At 45.0% G+C, this 27,466-nt stretch overlaps 3 protein-coding genes across 3 annotated transcripts in view; 1 reads left to right on the plus strand and 2 right to left on the minus strand.

The window, feature by feature from the left end:
* Positions 1-3,935: 3,935 nt before the first annotated feature.
* On the minus strand, positions 3,936-9,068 carry rlbp1a (retinaldehyde binding protein 1a; the record flags this gene model as incomplete). Its single annotated transcript, XM_080539071.1, has 6 exons — positions 8,946-9,068; positions 6,514-6,718; positions 5,230-5,408; positions 4,603-4,761; positions 4,332-4,442; positions 3,936-4,082 (listed from the first exon to the last, which is right to left on the minus strand). Exons 1-6 carry the CDS (start codon positions 9,057-9,059, stop codon positions 3,936-3,938), a joined length of 915 nt encoding a protein of 304 aa, XP_080395197.1. The 5' UTR covers positions 9,060-9,068.
* A 7,833-nt stretch (positions 9,069-16,901) lies between these two features.
* slc39a1 (solute carrier family 39 member 1) lies at positions 16,902-24,244 on the minus strand. Its single transcript, XM_080539864.1, has 4 exons — positions 23,888-24,244; positions 21,676-21,806; positions 21,006-21,344; positions 16,902-18,241 (listed from the first exon to the last, which is right to left on the minus strand). Exons 1-4 carry the CDS (start codon positions 24,000-24,002, stop codon positions 17,888-17,890), a joined length of 939 nt encoding a protein of 312 aa, XP_080395990.1. The 5' UTR covers positions 24,003-24,244; the 3' UTR covers positions 16,902-17,887.
* An 857-nt stretch (positions 24,245-25,101) lies between these two features.
* The window catches only part of LOC308165726 (putative ribosome biogenesis protein RLP24), a 2,570-nt gene continuing 205 nt past the window's right edge, over positions 25,102-27,466 (plus strand). The window contains exons 1-6 of the mRNA XM_080539874.1: positions 25,102-25,237; positions 25,637-25,750; positions 25,864-25,936; positions 26,168-26,231; positions 26,419-26,504; positions 27,408-27,466. The exon at positions 27,408-27,466 is cut by the window's right edge and continues 205 nt beyond it. Of these exons, the coding sequence (XP_080396000.1) occupies positions 25,157-25,237; positions 25,637-25,750; positions 25,864-25,936; positions 26,168-26,231; positions 26,419-26,504; positions 27,408-27,466 (477 nt within the window). The 5' untranslated portion in view covers positions 25,102-25,156. The remainder of the gene's footprint in view (positions 25,238-25,636; positions 25,751-25,863; positions 25,937-26,167; positions 26,232-26,418; positions 26,505-27,407) is intronic.

A 27,466-nucleotide genomic window follows, 5' to 3' on the forward strand; every position in this document is an offset into this window, starting at 1 on the left:
TTTTTATTAGAACCAACTAACTTAACTTAGCTACTGTCATTCGAAATGTATCAGAAAGGGTTTTTATGTCATGACGGCAATCATTTTATAAACGAGAAAGTACAATTTGGAAAATGGTGGATATAGCTTTTTGCAAAGAAACTCTTAATTTATTGATGCGTCATGTGACCATTCAGTTATGGTTATACAGTTACTCTGCCTTCATGGATGGTGCCCTATAAGAGATGGCTAGTCTAGAGGTGCAATCTTTGTTAGCCGTAGAGAGATAAGGCTGGTGGTTACACACTAAACATCAGGTGTTCCAGCCCCAACCTAGCCCAACCCGACCTAGCCCAACCCATAATGGTGCCATAATGGTTTCACTTCTCACTTATCAGTCACCTCATGCAGGCCAATTGGCTGGCGGATGTTAGTCAGCCCCCCGCCCCCCTCTCACCTCATATAACATGTATCATCACACCGTTTAACCCACCTGGCTCTCTCTGGTGTAATCACTGGGAGGTTCCTAAGTTGTACTATAGACACAGCGTTCCACCATTCTGATGAGTGGTGAACACTCACTCATGGCTCCTCTATGGGCCTTACTGAGAAGGAATATAGATTCTGGTTGAGTAACTCTCATGGGCTATATGGTCATGTCTAGCGATTTGACTGTAATGGACCCTGTCTAATGTGAACGCCTTGTTGGCTGGTTTTGAATGGGGACATGGTGTATAAAGGGACCACTCCCTTCCTCTACCTCCTGAGGAATGGCCTCTGACGTCCAGCCGGGACCTCTGGCGCCCTCTGCTGGATAGGAGAGCTAGTTACAACTGCCTAATTCTCAGCCAAGCCGTGTACGGGCCATTTTGACGTGATCAATGTTGACACTTCCTCAGATGTTGGTCATACAATGGTCATTTTGAGAGAGTCCCAGATAGTGAGATGTGTTTAGTCGTGTGTTACACCAGCAACACAACACTAGTTACTGCTACAACTACACAACTACAACTCAACACAAACAGAGTGTGTTCTGCCTTTAGAATATCTTCCATCTTCTTCTGACCTACCTTTGCATTGGATGTATCTCTTCAAACAACTTACACTTTCAACTTTCTTTCTTTCTTTCTTTTTTTTTTATAGATTTTTTTTGTAACGTTTTTTTTGTATTTTGTATTTGTTATTGTGGTTATTATCGTTTTATTGTTATGTTTTTGTGTATGTGCGAATGCGACGAGAGCGTGTGTTTCTGAATGGACACTGGTGTATGCCGAGTCATAGCGCCCACCTCTGGTTGTAAAAACCAAAACATGTCTTCACTTTAAAAAGAGGGGCGGGGGGGGGGGGAAGGATGAAACGTACAGTATACATAGTTCTATATTCATAAATGTTTGATGGGGACCTGGGGCAATTAAAAGTGGATAAAGGCAATAATAAGGGAGGGTGGTTGTTCCTCTTGATGCTTGCATTGCAAAACATGTAAGGCGAGGATGATCGTGTCAAAATATCTCATATGGACATCTTGTGGGTGCTATTCTGTTTTTACATAGAGTATGGACTCCGGTGTACGGAATATTTGTTTTACACTTTATTCAAATGTTTTAATCTTTAACCATCTGCACATTTAACCTGCTGCTGTCTGAGAGTGGGCTAGCCGGTCCCACGTTAAAACCCTAACAGAGGCGAGGCGTTTCCTACACTGTGAGATCGGGGGCCTGTCCAGTGGGGTGAGTTGTACACAGACTTGCTGACGGTGTGGTATTGCAGAGAACCGACATGATTCTGTCTTCCGCAAGATGGAGTTCTGGTCGTTCTTTTCAGAATTGTTCCCTTCAGAAATGTTCTGACACATTCCACCTTAGTGAATAGACCCCAGGCGTGGAACGGAGCCCTTTTTGACCAATAAGATCACAGCGATCCATGACATCATTAACACACATCACACACACACACATAACACACACACATAACACACACACACACACACGTTAACTACTACAGCTTTATTCTTGTGTTTACAATCCATGTGGATGTGTGACGATGGTAAACGTGGTAACTGTTCTGAAAGGGTGGTGAATGTGGCTATGTGACAATGTAACTTTGGCGCACTGATATAATCATACAGTATGACATTAAGAATTCAGATCACTGGTGTGTTTTTGTTAAGAAAACCAATGGTGTGTGTGATGTAATAATTTAAGAAAATATGGTTATTGTGTTCCAAAAAATAAATTATTTTCTTGTAAAAAAAAAAAAAGAATGTATTGTTATTGGTCTTATGTAAATTACTGGTTTATACAAGACTTGCCAACAGAAGGGCATTAAAGCATAGCATGGGAGGCTTGTACAATAAGGCTCATCTTCCTGTTGCTTGTTTTATAAGTTAGCTGCTTCTATGGATCAGTCAACGAGACGAGGGTAACGGTTTTTGTACATATTTTATTGAAAATATTAATGTCCCAACTAATCCAATGGAAATTCAACAGGTGACTGATCTATCCTAAAGTACAATCAAAACCATTCTGTAATAGCAGTGTATTAACTAATACTGTTCATAGAGGTTGTGTTCTGCTCTTGAGATAGAACAGATATCATGTGAATGGGTAGCAGACTGTCTAATATCATTCTAGCTTTCAAAAATAACATACAGTTTGAGGTAAAATCAAGACTAACCACACCATACAATATGTGTATATGATACAGACACTGACAAGCCTTCTGGACGACAAAACGTGTATATAACGGGCAAGGCTTTAAACAATGGCACTGTGATGAGGAGGAATACATATTGGCATTTTTTTGTTTTATTAAAATGTTTTCACAGACCATATCTAACATTAGGGCATATCCTATAGTTTATTTCTGTATCATTTATTATCCTATTCAGTCCTTTGACAGCATGACAACATACATAAACTATGAACAGCTACAGTACAAACATTACATACCTATCATAACACACGGTAACTGTTCTATGTCTCCATCCTCAGCTCTTCTCTGGCTAGACAAGAAGCTGTTCTCTACTGAAATCATTGTAAAAGTCGTATAGTTTAAGGCATAGAACACCAATCGCAGTTTGACCTCTTGGGTCATCTCATTTACCTGTCTTGTCTCTCTGTGCTCATCCATACAGTAGGGAATGTCTTCCCTGTGTGCCCATAAGAGGTCAAATCTCTTCAAATCATGGAGAAGCTACACATTTCTCTGCTGTAATCTCCCATTTCCTCTACAAACAACATTTTGCTATTCTTTCTCGTTCCTGTTCCTATTGGCCAGTCTGAAATCAACCCCTAGCTCCTCCCCAAGATACCTTTTATCGCTTCTGGAAAAAAGCAACAAACAACATTGTGGAACCTCCGCCTAGCCTGCCCCTGGGAGCCGAGGGGGCATCAAGAAGGGTGTAGGGCAACAAGAAGGGTCTAGGGTATAGGGCATATAGAAGGGTGTAGGGCATATAGAAGGGTCTAGGGGGTAGGGAATATAGAAGGGTGTAGGGCAGGGCTTCTCAAAGTCCGGACCTTGGTCCGCATCCGGACCGAACAGCCAAGTCAATACGGACCCAGCCCATACCTCCTGTTACGAATACAATACATTACGAAGTGTAATGTTTTCTATTGCCTAGGTTCAAGCAACTGATTGCAGACAAACAGATGCCATTCCTCACGCTAGGCTCAAACTTTGACTATGTTGACTGTGTTGAACTTGAATGTGTGTTGCTTAAACGTTATAAGTGAGTTGATTAGGGTTAATTTATTTCGTTTTTTCGCCAATCGTTCCGGAACCTCTGACCTTGAATGCAAATCAGATTTGAGTAACACGTTTGAGAGCCCCTGGTGTAGGGCGTCAAGATAGGGTCTAGGAGGGCGTCAGGATAGGGTGTAGGGTGCTAGCGGTTGCTTCAGGACTGGTCTGCGGTTCTGTTCCAGCCTGGAGCTGTGAGGTATCAAGAGCAGCAGTTAAAGGGCCGTGTCCTCGGATCCAAACATCTTGGTAGCGACAGCCTTGTAGTCGGTGATGGGGCCTTTGCCGTCGAAGTCTGCAGGAAGGAAGTCTGCGTCAAAGTCCTTGAGGTAGCCCTCTAGCTCCTCCCCGTGAACAAACACCTGCGGAGCGAGGAGGAGGCATGGGCAGAGATTAGAGATTAGAGAGTTAGGTATGCAACCTGATCTGGTATCTGTACTATCTATAGATCCATATATACAAAAAAATAACACTGTTGCATAAAATGAGAAGTTGAATTAATAACAAATTCCAATTACTTAAGTCTCACTGGAAGTTGCAACACTTGGTTCTACCTTCCTACCTCTCCCCCTCCTCCCTCCCTCTCCTCCCTCCCTCCCTCCCTCTCTCACCCTCTCCAGCAGCTTGCTCTTCATGAAGGGTTTGACCACGTTGTAGGTGGTGGTGAAGTACCAGGGCTGGTGGATCACGTGGACAGCCTTGAAGCGGGCCGGGAAGGAGTCCTGCACACACACACACACACACACACACACACACACACACACACACACACACACACACACACCAACAAGAGCCAAACATCCACTGTCAGTCTTACTGAGGCAATGTGTGTGTGTGTGTGTGTGTGTGTGTGTGTGTGTGTGTGTGTTGTGCTGTTCTGACCTGCATCATGTCCACCATCTTCTTGAGCTCTGACGGTTTGATCCCTGAGGCGTGCTGCATGGTGAAGCCCTTGAAGTTCTCGATCAGGACAAACCCATTGATCTGGGTCTCCTCGTTCTCCAGGAGCTTCTCCAGGATCACACAGTATGCCCTCAGGGTCTGGACACACACACACACACTCACACACAGTGAAATCAGAGGATGGGTGCATTGTAATGCATGGAATGGAATGAGGAATGGTATAATGTTTTACATTCACATTTACATTTTTGGCATTTAGCAGACGCCTTTTCATAAAGCGACTTACAATCAATACATTTGACTAAATAAGTTAGTCATCAATCCACCAGCCGTAGCAGGAAAAGTAATCTAGCTCAGGCCAGCGGCCATTGACAGTCTTTTTTTTTTTTTTAAGGTAGGTAGGCTGAAAAGATTGGTCTTCAGTCTCCGACAGAAGATGGGGAGTGACTCTGCAGTTCTGACAGCTGTGGGAAGCTCGTTCCACCAGCGTGGAGCCAGTATCAAACACGTGTCTATCTATCTATCTCCACCAGCCTCCTCTGGTACGAGAGGAATGAGAGATGTGTTTCCCTGTGGGAGCTCTCCTGGTTGTCTCCTCTACTCTACCTCATCGAAGGTGACCTCCTCCAGGTCCCAGTTCTCGATGTTGAAGAGCAGGACCACCCGCCCGTACTTGTCTCTGCTGGGCAGCACCACGGGGTAGCCCGCCTCCATGGTGCTTCGGACCGCCTCTGGGGTCAGGTTCTCAAACAGCTCCGGGTAGTCCCTCCTGAAGCGCACGTAGCCTATGCACGCACACACACACGTACACACACACACACACACACACACACATGTTGCTGAGGCCCTTGGTGCTTTCACATGGTGACCTAACACAATAATACCAGTGTTTCACTACCTTTGCTCCACTGCCTGTAGCCCCTTAATAACAGAGAACCAATTAACCCAGTAGTATGTGTGTGTGTATGTGTGTGTGTGCGTGTGCGTGTGTGTGTGTGTGTTTGTGTGTGCTTGTATGTGTGAGCACCAATTAACCCCAGGGAGCAAGTACATATTCACATTCCTCTCTCACAGGATAGGGAGCCCCCCCCCCCACTGTAATCACACTGGTTAGCAGAGCGGTAGTGTGTGTGTGTGTGTGTGTGTGTGTGTGTGTGTGTGTGTGTGTGTGTGTGTGTATGTGTGTGTGTGTGTGAGAGAGAGAAAAAGAAGGAAAGGACACACACTCACACACACACACTGTCTCAGAGCAATCACTGGACTGTTGCCAGCAAAACACCATGGATGCACAGGCAAACTACAAACTAAACGCTGCCCTATTTCAACACAAAGGACCTCTTTGTGAGGGCAACTTTGAAAGCATCTACAAAAACCAAACAATTAACGACCAGCATTCTCTCTATCTCAGCAATGAGCAGAATTCAGAGACGCAACCCCAGAGAACAAAAGAGGTTTGACCCTCAAACTATTACACAACACCCCCGCCAGTGAGAACAGGAGAGCCCAGGATAGTGGTCTGGAACAGAGAGAGATGCTATCTGATGCTAAAAGTCCTCCGCTATCAGGGGAATTAAGAGATATATTAATAATAGATTAATACTAACTTGTATATTACTTGTACTCTGCGATGACAATAAATTTGAATCGAATCGAATCGAATCGAATCGAATAAATATATTAATCAATTATTAATATAAGTATTCGATTCGATTCGATTCGATTTCAACTTTATTGTCATCGCAGAGTACAAGTACTATACAACGAAAAAAGCAGTTTAGCATCCACTTTTTTGGGTTGGATACTAAACTGCATTTTTTCGTTGTATAGTAGTACCTGTACTCTGCCGTGACAATAAAGTTGAATCTAATCTAATGCATATACACTACTAACCCTTCATGAGCTCGTGAGACCGGGTCACGTCAAACTTGCGAGCTCTGATGAAGCGCAGCAGCAGAGAGTCGGGTTTGTCCCCGAATCGCTCCTGTACTCTCTTAGCCAAGTCATCCCCCTCTACGGCCTTCTCCTTTATCTTGGCCCTCAGCTCCTTCAGAGCCGACACCCTCCTCTCCTCCGTCTCGTTCAGTTCATCCTTCGCCTGGGGAGGGGAGGGGGGGAGGGGCACAGTGACGATTACACGACGTGATTGGCTAAACCTACGATCATTGACGTCCTCGTTGGAGGGAAGACAATTGAGAGGGTGAGAGAGGGAGAGATGATGGAAATGAAGGAAATGAGGATGATGATGATGATGATGATGATGTTTGTCTCTCATTATGACCGGCTGGTTTGATCATAGGTATTGATCTGCTGCTGGTCTGATCGGGTCTGTATGGGTTAGATTTGGGGTTAGGGTCTGGCCAGGTCCATATCTATTCATCTGTATTGCTTTCAGCCAGAGTCGGAGTTCCTGGGGTGTGTGTGTGTGTGTGTGTGTGTGTGTGTGTGTGTGTGTGTGTGTGTGTGTGTGTGTGTGTGTGTGTGTGTGTGTGCGTGTGTGTGTGTGTGTGTGTGTGTGTGTGTGTGTGTGCGTGGTGTTAGCCTACCTTCTGTATGGTGTGTGTGTGTGTGTGTGTGTGTGTGTGTGTGTATGTGTGTGTATGTGTGTGTATGTGTGTGTGTGTGTGTGTGTGTGTGTGTGTGTGTGGTGTTAGCCTACCTTCTGTATGCTGTGTGTGTGTGTGCGTGTGTGTGTGTGTGTGTGTGTGTGTGTGTGTGTGTGTGTGTGTGTGTGTATGTGTGTGTGTGTGTGTGCAGGGCCGCTTTAAGGGGGGGCTAGCTGGGGCGGTGGCACAGGGCCTCGCGCTTTGGAGGGCCTCGCGTGAGGCAGGGTAAAAAAATAAAAAAAACAAAAATTATTATTTTTTTTTATTTTATTATTTTTTTGGTACCCTGGCTGGCGAGGCCCTCCAAAGCGCCAGGCAAGGGACCATATTATTATTTTTGCCTTTAATACATTTCTAAATGTTCACACATGTGATAATCATAGTCAATCATACATCTAAAATCTAGCATACCTGTAGGACAGGGAGATTCTTAGCAACAGAAAAAAGTAATTTCCCCCTATGACACCTTACGTGAAACGTGAAAATAATTTTTGGGCGCGCGTTGACACTTGTTGTGCATAGTGACTGCTTAGTGCAACAGACAAAATGCCGAGGGAACGAGACCGAGGAAGAAAATGTTAATCGGGTGCTGAAAAAAGAAATACAAATAAAAGAAAGGAAGGCTTCAGGGCCTCGCTTAGAGGTTCGTTCGAAACATTTCTAAAAACAAGTGAGGCTCCCGTTAGCACCGAAGAAGCTAACGTTACTGCTAGCACTAGCAATGCTAGTAGTAGCACGGCACAGCCCCCCCTGAGAGGCAAAGATGATGTCTCTGAGGTGGAGGAGGACAACTGCTACACCGGCAGCAGTGGGGCTGCCCAGCCCCAGGTGATGATGGTCAGGAGTGGCGAAGTAGAGGATACGGAGGCGGAAGATGGAGCTACTCAGAGCAGCAGCAGGGCTGAGAGTGATGGAACGCAAGACGAGCCTACGGTGTTAGATATGTCATGTATGATGATCCTGGTAAATTGGCCGGTACATATGGACTCTATAGTTACAGAAGTGATCATTAGAAGAGGTCCCCCAAAGATGAAACCTGGATTTAGTTATCCTAAAAATAATGAGAACAGGAACTTTAGTGAAACTTTATTTCTCCGAAAACTACCAAATGGGGAAAAAATAGAAAGAAAGTGGCTTGTGTACTCTCAAAAACGGGACATGTCTTTTTGCTTTTGCTGTAAGCTTTTCAACATAAAGGATAGGCCTACATGGTGGTGAGTAACATCTCTATTCATGTCAATAATGGCTTGTGCGTATTTAATGTTGGGTATGATGACTGCTTTATCCTAAATCCTAATTCTTTACGAGTATAAAAGGTTTGAAATGAAACAAACATGGTTGTAAACTATCTAAATAAGTAGATATGCTATTGTCTATCAGCACAGCATGTGAGCGCATTTCTTGCAATATATCGGTGCGTGCGTGTCGCGCGGTTATAACAGTAGCCTACATCATTAAAAAGAAAAAAAGAAAAAGAAAATATTTTAATTAAAAAATAAAAAATAAATTAAAAAAAAGTTATAAAAGGCCTCGCAAATCTGACTTCGCACAGGGCCTCGCATATCTCCCAAGCGGCCCTGTGTGTGTGTGTGTGTGTGTGTGTGTGTGTGTGTGTGTGTGTGTGTGTGTGTGTGTGTGTGTGTGTGTGTGTGTGTGTGTGTGTGTGTGTGTGTGTGTGTGTGTGTGTGTGTGTGTGTGTGTGTGTGTGTGTTAGCCTACCTTCTGTATGGTGTGAGCAGGTAGTTTAGGACAGGGTCCAAACACCGGCCCATGATCCTTCACTGTCAGGTGCTCCAGCTTGGACCTCAGCGCCTGCTCCTCCTCCGACACCATGCGGAATGTTCCGGTCTGCAGAAGAGACATGATACTATGACTGTCACAGGTCCATCTGGACACTAGGGGGCGGCGGAGAGCGGGCCATGAACATTCAGGCACAACAGGTGCTTCTTATTATTTCATTAGGGCTAGGATTCCCATTTAAGTTGTACGTTGTTGTGGTAGCTGTGTGACTCACTCTTGCCTATGGCGATGTTCTCTCGTGGGCCTTGTAGGACGTACTGTATCTCGATAAATGACTCTAGTTGTTCGAGTTCAATCCTTTTGTTTATTCTTTTTCTAAAGTAACAGTAAAAGTAAAGTTGTTCCTGTCTCTTTGGCGTTGCCTTTGAACTGCATCATTCCCTTGTCTGGTCTCTTCTCCGTGGCTGGGTCCAACCCCACACATCCTCACAATGACTTGGAGAGACACACACACACACACACACACACACACACACACACACACTCAATCCCTGAGCCCGGTGCCCCATCCCAGGAACAGACCGCAAATGATTCAGACCAGCAAGTGGACGGTTAATCTGGCTCACATGATTAAACAGAGACCGCTTCTAAAGCCACCGCCACCTCTTCACAACCACAGATTAGAAGTCCATCCCAGAGCCCCTGCCTCTCCTACCCAGCTGCAGACTGAACCAGGGACACTGACACCCAGACCCCCAGAGGATGGAGCCTCGTAGCCTGGGAGCCAGACGGCCTCCGCAGCCAACAACGCTATTGAGCTGAGACTACAACAAGTGGGCAGAGACAAAGACAGACACACACACACACACACAAACACACACACACACAAAAACACACATACACACACACACATACACAAAAACACACGCATACACACACACAAAAACACACACATACACACATACACACATATACACACACACACACACAAAAAAAAAACATACACATACACATACACACACACGTACACAGCTTTGTGAACTTACAGCAGCCATGGTTGCAGGGGTCTGGCAGCAGCTTCACCAACACTGTGACAAGAGAGGAGAGGTGACAGATTACACAGGACTCTCCTGGCCATGTCACTCCCTTGGTTATTGTGTAATGTATTACGTATGTATTGAGTTATATTCTGAAACACAGTCTTATCCCAGAGATTCTTTCCCATGAAAACAAAAGCGAAGTTAACTGATGAAAGGTCATGAAAGGGCATGGGGGGTGGCTGAGCTTCGGATTAATCCTGTTTCATGCATCTTCTCTGAGAGTAGGTGGGTGAGGGGAGTTGGGGTGGGGTTTGGGGCACGGGGTGGGGTTAGGGGAGGGGGAAGGGGGGGGGGAAGGGGGGTTGGAGTTGGAAACCTCTCCCTTATGTGCACTGCGTTCTTTTACATCTACAAATCATGGTTCTGTTCTTTTATGTCGTCGGTTTTGGAAATGTGACATTATATGTTATTCAAATGGGGTTTTTCAATGTTGAGTCCCATGATAAAGTCTCAATGATCTCAGGTTTCTCAGAGAGTGTGTCTTATCTAAGACACCTGCTGCAGCCTGAGGTAACAGGTCACCCGAGGGACCGGACCTGCTCAGGTACCGGACCTGAACACATCCTGAGAGCTTTCTTGTCTGAGCATCAAAGGAGACTTCCTCTTAAGTCTCTATTGCCATGGCAACATGGCAGAAACACAATGCATGAATCCATAATTATCACTCATTTGTACACAATAGGCTACACTTATTCTGATTAACCTGAGTGCTTCGGCCGGCTTACTCCATAATTAACAACACAGGTGTACACTCGAGCGTGAAGCATTTAGAATGAAGTGCATTACTCCACACAGACGGACTTGCATCCAAGTCTCCCATCTCACAAATTGATCAGGTTTTAATTAATTTCGACTAACAATAATGCACGTTCTATCATAATATAGAACAATACACACAAATACAAAATAGAAACCAATCCATTCTCTAATATTCATCTGTGAAAGTTACAATACAAGTACTGAAACTCAGAGAGTGACTCCTACTGTAATCAAATCAAACCAAATCAAGTTTTATTTGTATAGCGCATTTCTCACAAGATGCGACTCAATGCGCTTTACATAATGACAGGCGACTACTACCAGTTTGCCTACCAGCACACAGCAGTGGACCCCAAACCCCCCCCCCCCCCGTACTGTATTCATGTTACACATCCCCAAAACAAAAATCATCCACAAACATCCAGCATCACATCACTACCCATGGAACAGAATCAGCCTTGAGCCATGTTATCAGTCAGAAACACCTGAACTACCTACTCACAGAGCTGCACACAGCACCATGCATTCACCCCTATCTAACAACAACACACCTGGATCTATCCTGGATCAAAGTCTCTCTCTGGCTGAGCGGAGACCAGACGAGATGCACCTTACCTTAGCGCTGGGACACAGGGAACTGGGCTGGCAGGGATGGACAGAGTGAGAAAAGGGGGAGAGAGAGAGAGAGAGAGAGAGATTGGCAGACGAAAGGACACCCGTGCACGAGTGATATGAGAGGAGAGAGGGACTATGAGGAGGGGAGGAGTGGTTGGTGTAGTGTCACTCAGAGAGAGAGATTACACTGTCACTGTGCATTACTGTGAGTGGCTAATCTACACGAGGGAGGGAGAGAGAGAGAGAGAGAGAGAGAGAGAGAGAGAGAGAGAGAGAGAGAGAGAGAGAGAGAGAGGGGAGGGAGGGAAGGGAAGAGGAGGAGAGGAAAGGGGGAGAGGAGAGGAGAAGAGAGGAGAGGAGAGGAAAGGGGGAGAGGAGAGGAGAGGAGAGGAGAGGAGAGGGGAGGAAAGGGGGAGAGGAGAGGGGTGGAGAGGAGAGGGGAGGAGAGGAGAGGAGAGGAGAGGAGAGGGGAGGAGAGGAGAGGAGAGGAGAGGAGAGGAGAGGGGAGGAGAGGAGAGGAGAGGAGAGGAGAGGAGAGGGGAGGAGAGGAGAGGAGAGGAGAGGAGAGGAGAGGAGAGGAGAGGAGAGGAGAGGAGAGGGGTGGAGAGGAGAGGGGAGGAGAGGAGAGGAGAGGGGAGGAGAGGAGAGGAGAGGAGAGGAGAGGAGAGGGGAGGAGAGGAGAGGAGAGGAGAGGAGAGGAGAGGAGAGGGGAGGAGAGGAGAGGAGAGGGGAGGATAGGAGAGGAGAGGAGAGGAGAGGAGAGGGGAGGAGAGGAGAGGAGAGGAGAGGAGAGGAGAGGAGAGGGGAGGAGAGGAGAGGAGAGGAGAGGAGAGGAGAGGAGAGGAGAGGAGAGGAGAGGGGAAGAGGAGAGGGTGGTGTCGAAATAGATCTAAACAATAACAAATAACAATGTTCAGAGTTATCAGAGTTGTTGAACACAGAGTTGTCTGTCACACCCCATCCCCTTTTCTGTCCCCCACCGAACCCTGATGGGACTCCGGACCAAGACCTGGCTTAGAGAGACACATAAAGAGCGTGGGTCTGTTCCCAAAACACCCCTAAGGATACTCTAAACACCTGCCAAAACAGCAGCAAAACAAAGAATAATGCCTAACCCTAACCCTAAAACACTACTGACTACTGACAACAGAACAGAATGCTAGCACTGCTACTGACAGTAATGACCGCGAGTGACACGACTGTTGATAGAATTACACCATTTCTCACACAGGATAGCTCATAAATAGATCACTGTGGAGGTTACGGTAGGACACCAAAAACTTGAGACACCAGACAGCCGGGTGTATCGATGCATTGTGCGTCTTCCTGTCGATGCAGGTCACCCGTCTCTGGTTGCATGAGAAGACTGAAACCCGGCCGCGCTGCCTGGAATTACACCTCTGATGAAGGGGAAAAAAAGAATGAAAGAATGAAATATAAATGGAACAAAAGAGGAACCCAGGACTTGAATAACCGTCAGGACACAGCCTCTGAGGCTCAGTACCGCCGCCGTGCTGGCCTCCACCCTGACCCTGGTCACACCTACTTACACCAGAATATCTGAAAGAATGAATCAATATTAAAAATCTACTTTTCTTTACTTTTTTTTTTTTTTTTTTTTTTTACTTTTTATTGAGAGCAAGGACAGATATATAAAAACAATCCTTTCCTGAAAGCCCTTTTGCTAGCATATCAGCCCAATAGAGCTCTCAGGTCTTCTGACCCTGGCTTTCTCGTGTACAAAAGAAGAGATTTGGTGAGGCTGCATTCTCATTTTATGCACCCAAATTGTGGAATGCAGCCAGTTTACATTAGGGATGCAACCTCAGCAAACATTTTCAAGTCAAGACTAAAAACTAATCTTTTTAATCCTTTAAATAATTCAATTATGATTATATAATGATTAAGGCACTTTGAGCTGCAACGTTTGCAGGAAAAGTGCTATACAAATAAAACACTAAAATTATTATTATTCAGACTGGTTGAGGAGGAGACACACTCATGCACACGTGTAATGTGTGGTGTGTTAGGACCCGACAGGACTGCTGCATACCTCTGGTAGGGGAAGGTAGAAGTCGGAGGACGCGCTCATTGTGATGCATGGAATAGAATGAGGAATTATGGAATAAAAAATATAGCATGTCCTCCAATTTCTACCTCCACCAGCCTCCCCTTCTCCCTGCGTAGCGTACCACTCTGCCTCCCCAGCTGGGTCACATGAGAGAAGGCCACCAGGGGAGAGGAGTGTGTGGGAGGGGGGGGGGAGGAGCGGGGGGCTATAGAGAATTAATCACTACTTCACCTTGCACATTCCACCCTCGGAAACACTCTGGTTTGGTTTAGGAACCAGATGAAGGATTATTTACCCAAGTACTCCAACCACATCAACAAGCCACTGGGAATGCAGTTTCCTTTGAGCTCCATTTTGTAATGACGCATTTACATTTACATTTACATTTACATTTACATTTTGGGCATTTAGTTTAGCAGACGCCCTTATTCCAAAGCGATTTATAATCGATGACGCAGGAATGGGACTTTCTCATCTTTGAACGACTATAAGTGGGGGGGGGGGGGGGGGGGGGGCAGGGGGGTTCTGCATGGGAACCAGGGTTGAACTTGGAACCAGGAGTGAACTTGTTGTTGGTGTTCTTAAAGTGCTTTAATTGCAGAATTCAATTCAATTCAATTTGCGGTTCGTCTCATTGTGTTTCTATGGTTGCTCCTCTCTTCCAGTTCGGTGTTCATCTATGTCGCCCTGTGAGTGGGACATCATTCACACCTCAGCAAAAATCACTTACTCTGATCGACATGTCCTGGTCCATTAACTAAAGTTTTATAACACGATGACCGTTTACCTGGAAAAAACACTCAAAACCACCAAAATAACCACAGATTCACTAAGCCATTCCGGCAGGATGGAGAGTTGAACTGTAATTATTGAACCATGAGATAAACCAGAGAAGCCTCCCATTAGTTAAATACTCAGAGGTATGCAGCCAGGTACAGGTTTTAATGTGATGGAGAGAAAGAGAGAGAGAGAGAGAGAGAGAGAGAGAGAGAGAGAGAGAGAGAAAGAGACGGAGAGAGACAGAGAGACAGAGAGAGAGAGAGAGAGAAAGATAGAGACACAGTGAGAGACACAGAGAAAGAGAGAGAGAGAGAGAGACAGAGAGAGAGAGTGAGAGAGAGACAGATAGAGACAGAGAGAGAGAGAGAGAGAGACAGAGAGAGAGAGAGAAAGAGGGAGAGAGAGAGGGATGGGGGGGCATTGAATACTCCATGCCTGCTTCATGGCCACCACGGTGGGGGCACTGAGCAGTCCCCTCTCCCCCCTCTCTCCTCCATGGAGCCCCAGCTGAATTGGAGCCAGTTCTGGTTAATGAGCTCAGGGTGAATGGTGGTAGTGACAGTTCCACACTAAAGCCCTGTTGCTCTGTTTAGCTGAGACAAACACATCCTCTGGGCCCCTCGGACCCTCCTACACACACACACACACACACACACACACACACACACACACACACACACACACACACACGCACACACGCGCACACACACACACACACACACACACACACACACACACACACACACACACACACACACACAGAGGACACTGGCCAGGCCTTGCCTCTCATTAGTGAATCCCTTCCCCCAAAAAAACAAAATGGAGGCTCCAACAATGTCCCTGTCTATGAGATAAGGCACAGCCATGAACACAGAACATCCTTTGGTAGGGAGAAAAGCTCTGATATGGCCAGGAATGTCAGATGGTTATATCATACTACTGTATACTGTGTGTGTGTGTGTGTGTGTGTGTGTGTGTGTGTGTGTGTGTGTGTGTGTGTGTGTGTGTGTGTGTGTGTGTGAGTGTGTGTGTGTGTGTGTGTGTGTGTGTGTGTGTGTGTGTGTGCGTGCGTGTCTTTCTTTGAGTATTTTGCATTTCATCTCATAGTCACAGGGGAAGAGCTTACAGATGGCACCTTACTGCTATGTTAGATGCCAACTTGTTGGGTAGCCGTAATCGCATGGTCTGCAGTTCGGCGGCTCGAACCCCGGCTGGCCGTGTGTCGAGGTGTCCTTGAGCAAGGCACTGAACCCCTAATTGCTCCAGGGTCGCCGTCTCTGGCCGACCCCTTGCCTAGAGTATAAAATACCAAATTCCAACAATTGACTGACTAAAATTTTTAAAAGTTTGCTCTGTGGACTGGTGGTTTCCCGGACAGATTAAGATTATTTAGTCCTGGACTAAATCACACTTCCAATGGAAAATCCATTCCATTGAAGTTGCTTTTTAAATCTAGGATTAGCCTCTGTCCAGGGAACCTGCCCTGTATGGACGTCTCTACTCCTTCCCTGTGTGGTGAAGCACGTCGCCATGGTAACCATGTCATTCTAGGAAATGAGTAGGCTTGGCACGCCCGGCTCACATCTGCTCCATCTGTGATCAACACCTCCACCTAGTGGCACAAGTAAATATTTCAGCTTCAATCAGGGCAGGGGGGCTGGTGGAGGAGGTCGAAACGGGCTCAGTGTAATGCCTGGAACGGAAATGGTAATGGTAGGAATGGTGTCAAACACGCATGATTGAGGAAGGGTATCAAACACACATTTGATATCATTCCTCATTCCATTCCATGCATTATAACGAGCCCGTCCTCCGATTTCTTCAATACACATGTGCGTGGAAATGGCCAATGCTTGACTAGCTTGCGCTAGAAATTACACTATTTGGCAGAAGCCTATTACAACTCAGGACAAACCCAGCCTCAAGAATCATCCTGGAAGCCTTAGTCATGCCCTTACACAACCACACGGGGTCAGAGAGAGGGCCTGGGGGAGGCTGAGGGCCTGGGGGAGGCTGAGGGCCTGGGGGAGGCTGAGGGCCCGGGGGTCAGAGAGAGGGCCTGGCGGAGGCTGAGAGAGGGCCTGGGGGAGGCTGAGGGCCTGGGGGAGGCTGAGGGCCCGGGGGTCAGAGAGAGGGCCTGGGGGAGGCTGAGGACAAGCTGGGATTGTACTACAGCAACATCTCTCATCAAGGCCAAACAGCCAGGGAAACTCGTCGGACTGCAGAATGTATTCTACAATAATAAAGTGACTTGATACTTGTAACTTGACAGCCTTGACAGTGTGTCTGTTTTGGTTCACTGCCTTAGCCAACAATGACAGGAAATGTGTACAGCAAAGGCAGACTAGAACCCAAACCCTCTTCTGAAATGTACTGATCCGGAGCTTCAAACTTAACCACGTGACATACAGTAAGAGGGCTGGATCTGCATCAAAGTCCAGAGGCATGACAAGCAACCCATCTAAGTCACATCATGTCAGCTGTGCATGCCCATCAAAAGTGCTCACATGAGGCAAAACAGAAGGACTGTCAGGTGACGCTTTTCATCAGTAAATCAAGGATACCACATGTAAGGCACACATCCATGTTTATAGACATTTTACAGTGGCATACGTTTGTACATGAAACACTTTTGTTGATCTCTTACAGACACTAGTGTTGGGTCCGATGCAGAAGTCTTGAAGTATTGGAAGTACAAATGGACTGTGATCTCACCTGGTAACCATGTAAACGATAAGGTCTGTTGTATTCTCCTGGTCATTCCGTTGCATATTTTGATCCACATAATACTGATCATGCTCTCCTAAAGGTCTAAAATATGGTCACAAGATTTTTCTTTGGCACACAGTCATAAGGCATGAGCATCTTTCAAAGGGAAAGATTATTTGCTCCACAACAGCCTTAACCTTTCTAATATGGAGACTCAAATAGTGCTCATGTTGGACACAAATAGCAACTATGTTTCACTTTTAAACTTTGAATTACTTTTTAAACAATGTAAAAAGGTATAAACATGAGGTATGAAAATGTTGATCAGCAAAGATAATAAGTTATTGATGCAAAGGATATTAACAAATATTGTGGTGCCAGGTTCAACTGCCCTTTGTACTCCAGTGTTCTTCTGCTATGTGCCAAAGGTTACAAACAATGATTCTGTTAAAAAATAAATACCCTTTAAAAAGATAAGACATGATACCAATTTGCTGTATATTTGTTCTTTGCGCTTGCTCTCTACCAGTCTTAAAGAGTCCAATGAAAAGGTAGTTCTCTATAACTCAATCTGAGATAACGTCATTTGATGACCGTTGCACCATTCTTCTTTTTGAAAATAAAACATATGATAAAAGCCATAAAATGTCACCAGTGTATCAAAAACGTTCAAATACCGCACAGCAGGGGATTCAAACGAAACAAGAAGGCATGTGCACTGAAAGCTCCCTCGCATCACCAAATAAACAAACCAGCCCTTTCTTGGTCGGACCGTGCGCCTCCCTGAGACACCGGGGGGGGGACCACGTCATGTGAGATGACGACTACAAGTCCACACAAACATAAGGCAGCGAACTAGGTCAGTCGATCCAGTAGATGGCGCTCTCTCAGCCGATGAAGGTGAGGCCCGCCATGGTGCTGAAGCCCAGCAGGATGAAGAGCACCTTGAGCAGCTGGTTCTCTGGGGAGTTGAGCTCGTGGGGCAGGATCTCCATGAAGGTGATGTAGATGAACGTCCCCGCCGCCAGCCCCTCCAGGACGGCCTGGATCAGAGCCCCGGCGGCCAGCTGAGCCTCGATCACCCCGATGCCGATGCCGATGCCCAGCGGCGACATCATGGCGAAGACCCCCACGTAGGCCACCACCCACATGGGCGGGACGGCGCTCTGGACCAGCTTCACTGACAGGCTGAAGACGATGATGCTCTTGTGGACCAGGATGGCGATGCATATTTCGAGCACCTGGGTGGGAGAAACAGAACATCTGTTGGTTCTAGCACAGTGGTTCTCAAACCTCTCCTCTGGGACCACCAGCCGTTCCACACATTTGATCTGTTCCACCACCAGCGCACCTGATTCAACTAATCAAAGCAATTATGGTTTGTACTTGATTACAGTTGAATCAGGGGTGCTGGTGGTGGAACAGATCAAATATGTGGAACGGCTGGTGGTCTCCGAGGAGAGGTTTGAGAACCACTGTTCTAGCAGGACGTGGGGTTCTAGCTAGGCGGCTGCTGTCTTCCTGGTTCCTTGGTGCTTCGGTATCAGCTGACACAGCATGTTAACAGGGTTGATAGGCTAATTCTTTGCTATCCAGGATCAGATCAAGCTGGCTGATCTCCCCCATGCTACTCCAAAACTATACTACTCACTCAATAGATCTGATCCTGGATCTGAAAAAGGAATCCGGATCATTCTGATGATCAATCAATTCCAAAAAAGTTGGGGACGCTGTGTAAAATGTAAATAACAGAATATGATTCGCAAAATCGACCTATATTCAATTTATACAGTACAAAGACAAGATATTTAATGTTCAAATTGATCTACTTTATTGTTTTTTTGTAAATATTTTTTTTTGGTCAACTCATTCTGAATTTCCAAAAAAGTTGGGACAAGGGCATGTTTACCACTGTGTTACATCACCTTCCCTTTTAACAACACTCAGTAATACTCAGTAAGCGTTTGGGAACTGAGGACACTAATTGTTGAAGTTTTGAAAGCGGAATTCTTTCCCATTCTTGCTTGATGTACGACTTCAGTTGCTCAACAGTCCGGGGTCTCCGTTGTCGTATTTTGCGCTTCATAATGCGCCCCGCATTTTCAATGGGAGACAGGTCTGGACTGCAGGCAGGCCAGTCTAGTACCCGCAATCTTTTACTACGAAGCCACACTGTTGTACCACGTGCAGAATGTGGCTTGGCATTGTCTTGCTGAAATAAGCAGAGACGTCCTTGAACGAGACGTCGCCTGAATGGCAGCATATGTTGCTCCAAAATCTGTACGTTCAGCATTAATGGTGCCTTCACAGATGTGCGAGTTACCCATGCCATGGGCACTAACACACCCCCATACCATCACAGATGCTGGCTTTTGAACTTCAGCCTGCGCTGATAACAATCTGGATGATCCTTTTCCTCTTTAGCCCGGAGGACATGACGTCCATGATTTCCAAAAACAATCTAAAATGTGGACTCATCAGACCACAGCACACTTTTCCACTGCGTCAGTCCATCTCAGATGATCTCGGGCACAGAGAAGCCTGCAGCGTTTCTGGATGTTGCTGATATATGGCTTTCGCTTTGCATGGTAGAGTCTTAACTTGCATTTGTAGATTTGTAGCAGCGACGAACTGTGTTAACTGACAATGGTATTCCAAAGTGTTCCCATGTGGGCTCGAGAATGATCAAATTCAGAATAAGCATATATTTCCAAAAATCTATAAAGTTGATAAGGTAAAACATTAAATATATATTGTCTTTGTACTGTTTTCAATTGAAAATATGTCCAAAAAAGGATTAGTAAATTATCATATTCAGTTTTTTCAAACAGTTTTATACAACGTCAGAACTTTTTTGGAATTGTGGGCGTTTTGAAATACCGGGCCTTGAGGATGTGGGTGAAAGGTACCTAAGTAAATGACCTACTTCCCTCTGTTTATCTACGATATTGCCTGAATGTCAACAAGTTACACTAGAACTCCTGACAGGTCATGAATAGAGTTACCTCAGGGCTTTCTCTAGCCTAGCTCTGGTACAGCAGCTGACGTTGGTAGTTTCTTTCGGGAGATGCCAGTGTAGATACCACACTGCATGACCTTGACTTGTGACCACAGGTTACAATGTCTACATGCATCAATGGATAACGAGGACATTGTTTATATGCATCATGAGGTGTGTCTACAGGGGATTGTTAAGCTGAGTGCAGACGTAGGCGCTCTGGTGCTGAATGTATAGGCTTCTGTTGACCTTTGAACTTACGTCGAACTGAACCGTTCAGTGGGCGAGAGATCTTATGTTAGAACACTGAGGTGTTGTACACAGCAACAGCACATGGAATGTTATGTTAAAGCGTATGGTTACTATAACTGTTGGCGCCAGGGGGAGTTTGGTGGAGGTAGAAATCGGAGGATGGGCTCATCGTAATGCATGGAATGGAATTAGGAACGGCATCACAGATTGAAACCATTCCTCATTACATTCCGTGCATTACATGGAGCCCTCCGTCCTCCGATTTCTACCTCCACCAGCCTCCACTGGTTCTCCACAGCTCCTTCTGTATCAATACAGAATCTAAACTCAGAATCTAAACTCTACACCGTCTCACTGACCACACAGTTACAGTAGTGTTCTGTGTAGATCATACTGTACATAGCCCATCCCTGTGTATCATAGCCCACAGCCTGTATTTTTGTATACTATCACTATATACGATACATTTATCATATATGTATCATATGTATCATAGCTTGTACAATTGCACATTGTATATAATCTCAATTTATATATACCACTGCACATCCAGTCACCATTGTATGACATGGCATGACATTGCACATCACGCTACCATTTGCACTTTACTGTATAGATTGCTGTAAATACTGTTACTTATCACTGCAATATAATTGCTATTTGTTGCACTTCTGGTTAGACACACAATAATTTTGTTGCATTGTCTTGTACTATGAAATGACAATAAAGTGAATCTAATCTAATCTGTACTGTACCTTGGAGTCAGTGGTCTGCAGGCCGATGGCCAGTCCCTCGAACACAGAGTGGAGGGAGAGGGAGAGGAAGAGCATGAAGGAGCGGAAGGAGGAGTGGGCCTGGAAGTCGACGTGGACATGCTGGCCACTGCCCTCCAGGTCTGTGGAGGGTGGTCGACCGTGCCCGTGTCCATGCCCGTGCCCGTGGCCGTGCCCGTGGCCGTGCCCGTTGGCCTGTAAGAGAGGGGCTCTCTCCCCGTCTGCCTCTCCTCCCTGGGTGCAGCTGAGGACGATCCTCTCCAGGATCAGGACGGTGAAGAAACCGGTCGCCATGATGAACTCTGGCAGGGGGAAGCTGGTCTGTTGGAGAGACAGAAATACAGAAGATTATCAGGGAAACACCGAGCCAAAGACAGCAAGGGACGTGCTCATCTTTCTGTAACCCGTTATAACCCAGAATAATAATAATAATACATTAGACTTATATAGTGCTTTTCTAGACACTCAAAGACACTTTACAAACTGAAAAGATGGAGTACTAAAATAAAAAGAAACAAAAAAATAAATAAAAGAAAGTATAGGGGTCTATTTTTCTATAATTATTTGATTACTAAATCTAAATCTAAGTGTCTTTAGGACAATCTACTCTGTAGAAACCAGATATGACTTTACTAAGTGCTAAGACACTTACCTCAACGCTCCGTGCCTTCAGCTCATCGTTGATGTCTGACAGGTAGTCGGGGATGATGTCTAGGAGACAGGCAGCGAGGAAGACGCCTCCGGCAAAGCAACTGATGAAGCTCAGGAACATCCGATGGGATTCTGTAGGACGGACACACATCAGGCCCCCTCTTTAAAGATCATCACAGATCATAGGTCAAGTAGTGAGCAAGAGCAAGCTAGTCTTTATAAATCAAATGAAATATTTGTATTATTATTATCGCGCTTTTCAGGGGCTCAAAGACGCTGACAGTATGGGCACACAAAACACGGACACAACAAGCAACAGATAGGATGAGTACATAGAACACAGTAAGGGTAAGTAAGTAAGTAAAGCTTTATTTATATAGCAACTTTCATACAAGAAATGCAGTGCAGCTCAAAGTGCTTTACAACAGGGATAAAAACATAAAGTGAATAGAAACATATACAAGCATAAAATGACTATAAAAGCAGGGGAAGTCGATAAAACAGTAAAATACAATAAAAGAAGAGAAACAATGTAAGAAATAAATAGATAAAACATTTAATAACACAGTCTTAACCCCCCCCCACACAAGTGAGGTTCTATCCCCTAAACCGAAATGTAGGTTCCACTGCCTTAATAAAATGCTTAAGGACTTTGTACCACTGAGTCCCTTGCCTTGAAAATATTTAGGGTAGGGAAGGTTGTGTGCTTGGGAGAACAGGTAGGTTTTGAGTCGGGATTTAAAAGTGGAGAGTGAGGGTGAGTCTCTGAGTGACTTGGGGGGAGAGAGTTCCAGAGTCGGGGTGCAGCTCGTGAGAAAGCAGGGTCTCCGAAGCCTTTGAGTTTAGAGGGTGGAACAGGGAGGGGAACAGTGGATGAGGATCGGAGGGTACGCGTAGGGCGATGGGGGAGAAGGAGGTCAGTCAGGTAAAGGGGGGGCCAGGCTATGGAGGGCTTTGTAGGTGAGGAGGAGTAGTTTGAAGTGTGTAGCAGGGGAGGCAGGGGAGAATGGTGGAATGCTGAGTGACACTGACACTGACACAGAGATCGGATATCTCTGACTAATACGCTACTGATTAACTGAAGTGATCAAACACAACACACAAGATCAAACAAGACCTTTGGCAGCTCCAAATGAAACTGTTAGCGTGTGATATCACCATCTATTTTCCACATAAAGTGAAGAAAGAGAAGGGCATGCAGGGAGATGATCATGTTACAGGATGTAATGGGCGTTAAGACAAACACAGAAGTGAAAGTAGCTTCTATCAGCAATCAGCCTGAGGGACAATGGGTGTCATAATTGTGATGATGAAGGGTAAGACTGTAGGCTGGCTCTGCGGGGAGATTTAGGCTATAACATGCTTGTTAAGTCAATCACACATTAACAATCTGAGTCATTAATTTCATGATGTAGCTTATCTTATGGTCCCTCGTTTCATTGGTATTGACATCAGTGAGCTACGTCATAGTCTAGGGCTATTAAAAAATAGTCTCGTGGTGGAGAGTTTCACTTCCACTATAGAGGTAGAGGCCTGTCTGGGGTTGGGTCTATAGGGGAAGACTGGAATGTCATCAAGTGGGGGGCTTTGAGCTTCATCCCAGTCAGGTGACTTCTCACTCTCTCTCTCTCTCTCTCTCTCTCTCTCTCTCTCTCTCTCTCTCTCTCTCTCTCTCTCTCTCTCTCTCTCTCTCTCTCTCTCTCTCTCTCTCTCTCTCTCTCTCTCTCTCTCTCTCTCACACACACCGTTCTAATCTATATCAATGGCCTAATTAATATGGGATAATAAGGCAACTACATTTCTAAACGTTACTTACTACCCTTTTTGGAGAGAAACACCACAGCCTTTTAAAATCACAGTACACACATTTAAAATCATATACTTTACGTAATGCTTAGTACTTACTTTACAGAATCATAGCATGACCTAACTATAGCCCAAACACACATGCATTAATGGACTGTACTCTCAGGGGCGATATGGGTACAAGGTACAACAGCCATGGCATGGACATTCAGACAATTATAAGCAGCCAGGTATATTTGTTGGCGAAATAAGACAGATCAACATCAGACAAATGTGACTACTACCAGTACAGCTGGCAGCACAGCACAGAAGTGAAGTCGTCTCATTGACCGATCCACTAAAGTGTCAGTGCATAAATCACAGTCGTAAATCAGTGCATAAATCCCAGTGGGTCTTCCATCGCCTACCTGCTCCGCTGCCGTCCCTGAACCACCTCATCCGAGCCGGGATGAACCCGCAGAACAGCGTGAGGACCAACAGACCCACCAGGGCTGCGACCTTCACCTGCAGCAGGTAGTCCATCTGGACCCTGGCACTGGAACCAGCAGCGATTTGAAAAAGTGGTGATCTAAAACAGTTGAATAAACTAACAACACTACGTTAGACGTAGCGCTTGCATAAATAGCGTATAATATAAACCCCCCCCAAAAAATGTTTTATGTGAATACTATTCCCGGTATGGACAAACCATACGGATACGTTTCGGTGTGGTGTACTTCTAAAAAACAAACTACGATAACTAATCGATCCCCAAAAAGTCAAAACTCTTCATTACAGCTACATGTTTACATTGTGTCTTTGGGAAGATCCCCCTGTCCTGTTCCTCTCCTAACCCCGCCTACTATGCTAATGTCCTGTCAATCATCCGGTCTCAACCAACCAGAACGGCGGCCAGCCCTATGCTAATGTCCTGTCAATCATCCGGTCTCAACCAACCAGAACGGCGGCCAGCCCTATGCTAATGTCCCTCTAACCCCGCCCACTATGCTAATGTCTGGGGAGTTTTCACAGGACGCAGAAGAAAATAAACCCCATGACCCTTGTTTCTCTTCTCTGTATTGTAGGCACATGATGACATGACAACGCCTTGTGATTAAAGAGAAATTCGATCAATATTAATAAGATTCAAAATAGGTCTACCGCTCATCGTTACCACCCTAATACAATAATAAGACGTGTCGGCAGAGTTGTGTTTACTTCCACACCGCCAGGTGGCGCTAGCAGTTATTATTATTATTATATACGTGTTGTGTTTACTTTCACACCACCAGGTGGCGCTATCAGTTATTATTAGAATATAGCCTACGTTTTTGTGTTTACTTTCACACCACCAGGTGGCGCTATCAGTTATTATTAGAATATAGCCTACGTGTTGTGTTTACTTTCACACCGCCAGGTGGCGCTATCAATTATTATTATTAAATACGTGTTGTATTTACTTTCACACCACCAGGTGGCGCTATCAGTTGTTATTATTAGAATAGCCTACGTTTTGTGTTTACTTTCACACCACCAGGTGGCGTATATCAGTTATTGTTGTAATATATTGGTGTTGCAATACCAGTGAAGAAGAACATGTCCTCGCCGGAAATAGTCTAATGTAACTTCCTTTTGAAGCCCAGCCTGCCCCACGAGCGACAGATAAACACATGGGCAAGAAAATATAAACTGTAACAATGCGTATCGAAAAATGTTATTTTTGTTCGGGACCAGTTTACCCCGGACACGGGACGATGTTTGTGCGGAACGATTGCAAGGTAATTAGGTTTCTCTCGGTGTCCTTTCTAGTCTTCTAGTTGCCTTCTTGTTTACGTGCTAATTTGAGCTATTTCTGCTAGCGCGCTGCTGGCTATCATGATCAACAATGTCAACAGTGATCTTAGCGATATCATTCATGTGATTGTCACGCTTGACTGACCAGCTATGTCTTGGGGATCTTTGTTATCATTACCCCTGAGTTAGTTTTTATATCTAAGTCTGTATTGTGAGAAGTTAACCAGAGAAGTTATAATGCATGTTATGCTCCATGTCTAGTGGTAACTAACTACGGCTAAAGGCGTCAGATAATTAACGGTTCAGATGGAAGGATCACTAGATCACTCCCTTTTCCTAAGCGAGATATGTAACTAAATGCTCCAACTGTTTTCTCTTCTCAGACCTTCAGGTTTTGTAAATCGAAATGCCTCAAAAACTTCAAGAAGAAGCGCAACCCCAGGAAGACCCGATGGACGAAGGCTTTCAGGAAGGCGTCCGGCAAGGAGTTAACCGTGGTGAGTGGCACGGTCACGTGTAGTTACGGTGTTTTATTTATTTATTTGGCAAATGGTTTATCTTAAAGAAGTAATGTACCCCTTGCATCTCTAACCTATCTCTCCTCTCCCAGGATAACTGTCTGGAGTTTGAAAAACGCAGAAATATCGCAGTCAAATACCAGAGGGCGTTGTGGAGCAAGACAGGTAATTGTTATGGCAAAAGTCCCTATCATTACTTTCATTATTTTAATTCAATCAACACATTGTCGGCACATCTCGACTCACAACTAGACTCTACCCACTGAAGTTGCACATTAGAAAGCGCTGTTATCTGCATTGTGCATATATTCTGTCCACAGTGTGCGCGTATGGTGTAGTTGTGAATGAATAGCCTAGATATGAACTGTTTAATTACATCTGTTTTGCCTGTTTCAGTGGAGGCAATGAAGAAGGTGGAAACCATAAAGAGAAAACGACAGGCACAGTTCATCTTCAACAGGTAAGCCGTCCCGTCCCCCAATTAAAAACAGATATAATAATACACATATATGTTCTCTTGTTTATTGGGCTTGAGGAAAAATGGACACAAGTGGATGGCATCAGCGTTGTCATGTAGCTGTTCTACGTGCTCTGCTCTCTATCCTGAAGACCTTTTGACCCTCTTCCCCTCTTTATCCCCGTCTCAGACTGAAGAAGGGCAAGCTGTTGGAGAAGGAGGAGGACATCGTCGAAGTGAAGAAGAACATTCACCTCATCAAAGCCCCACATGCCGGTGAGTCGGTTGTAGCAGTAGAAGGATTATTATTCGTTAGTGTTAAAATCAAGATCTAGACTGTGACTCTGAAAGATGATTGTATGCTGGTGCCTGTATGTTTGTGGGAATGATGTTAATAGGTCCTAATAGTTCCTAAGACCTCTTCATCCCCACTACCTCCTTCTACAGTTTCTCTACTGTAAATTAATTATAATAAGGCAAGGCAAGGCAAGTTTATTTGTATATAGCACATTTCATACAACAGGGGCAATTCAAAGTGCTTTACATGCATTATTTAAAAATACAGCAAGAGGAGCATAAGAAAATAAAAATTACAATGAATAAAAGCAAATATAAGAAGTAAATAGATAAAACATTTAAAAAGACAATAGTTAATGGAAAAAAGACATTGATAGAAGTGTTTGTGTTTAATCATAACTGGTGCAAAACATGAAGGTTTTTAGCTTAGATTTAAATATTTTAAGGGTTTGGGCCTGTTTGATTTCTTCAGGGAGTTTGTTCCAGGAGCATGCAGCAGCGTGACTGAAAGCTGCTGCACCGTGTTTTGTTTTTACTCTTGGAATTATTAGCTGATTTGTCTCAGCTGACCTTAGGGACCTTGCGGGAATATAGGGTGGGAGGAGATCTGATATGTATTTTGGTCCAAGACCATTTTGTGATTTGTATGTAATTAGGAGGATTTTGAATTCTAATAATAATAATTCTTCCTTTTTTAGCAGTATGACTGCCCCTGGCACTAGTATACCTGTATATTATTTTTGTATTGCTATGACTGATGGATAGATGATTCACTTACTTAGACAAATGTATTTGCTGTAGGTTGCTTTCGATAAAGGTGTCTGCTGAATGCCAAAAATGTGATGCATGAAATGTTAATCAATTAGTTTTTTGTTTTTCTAGGGAAAGCCAAGGTTATGGAGGAAAAGATGGTGCAAAAGTTACAAGAAGACGTGGAAATG

The sequence above is a fragment of the Nansenia antarctica genome, assembly GCF_963989245.1.
Source record: "Nansenia antarctica genome assembly, chromosome: 9".
NCBI lineage: Eukaryota > Metazoa > Chordata > Actinopteri > Argentiniformes > Microstomatidae > Nansenia > Nansenia antarctica.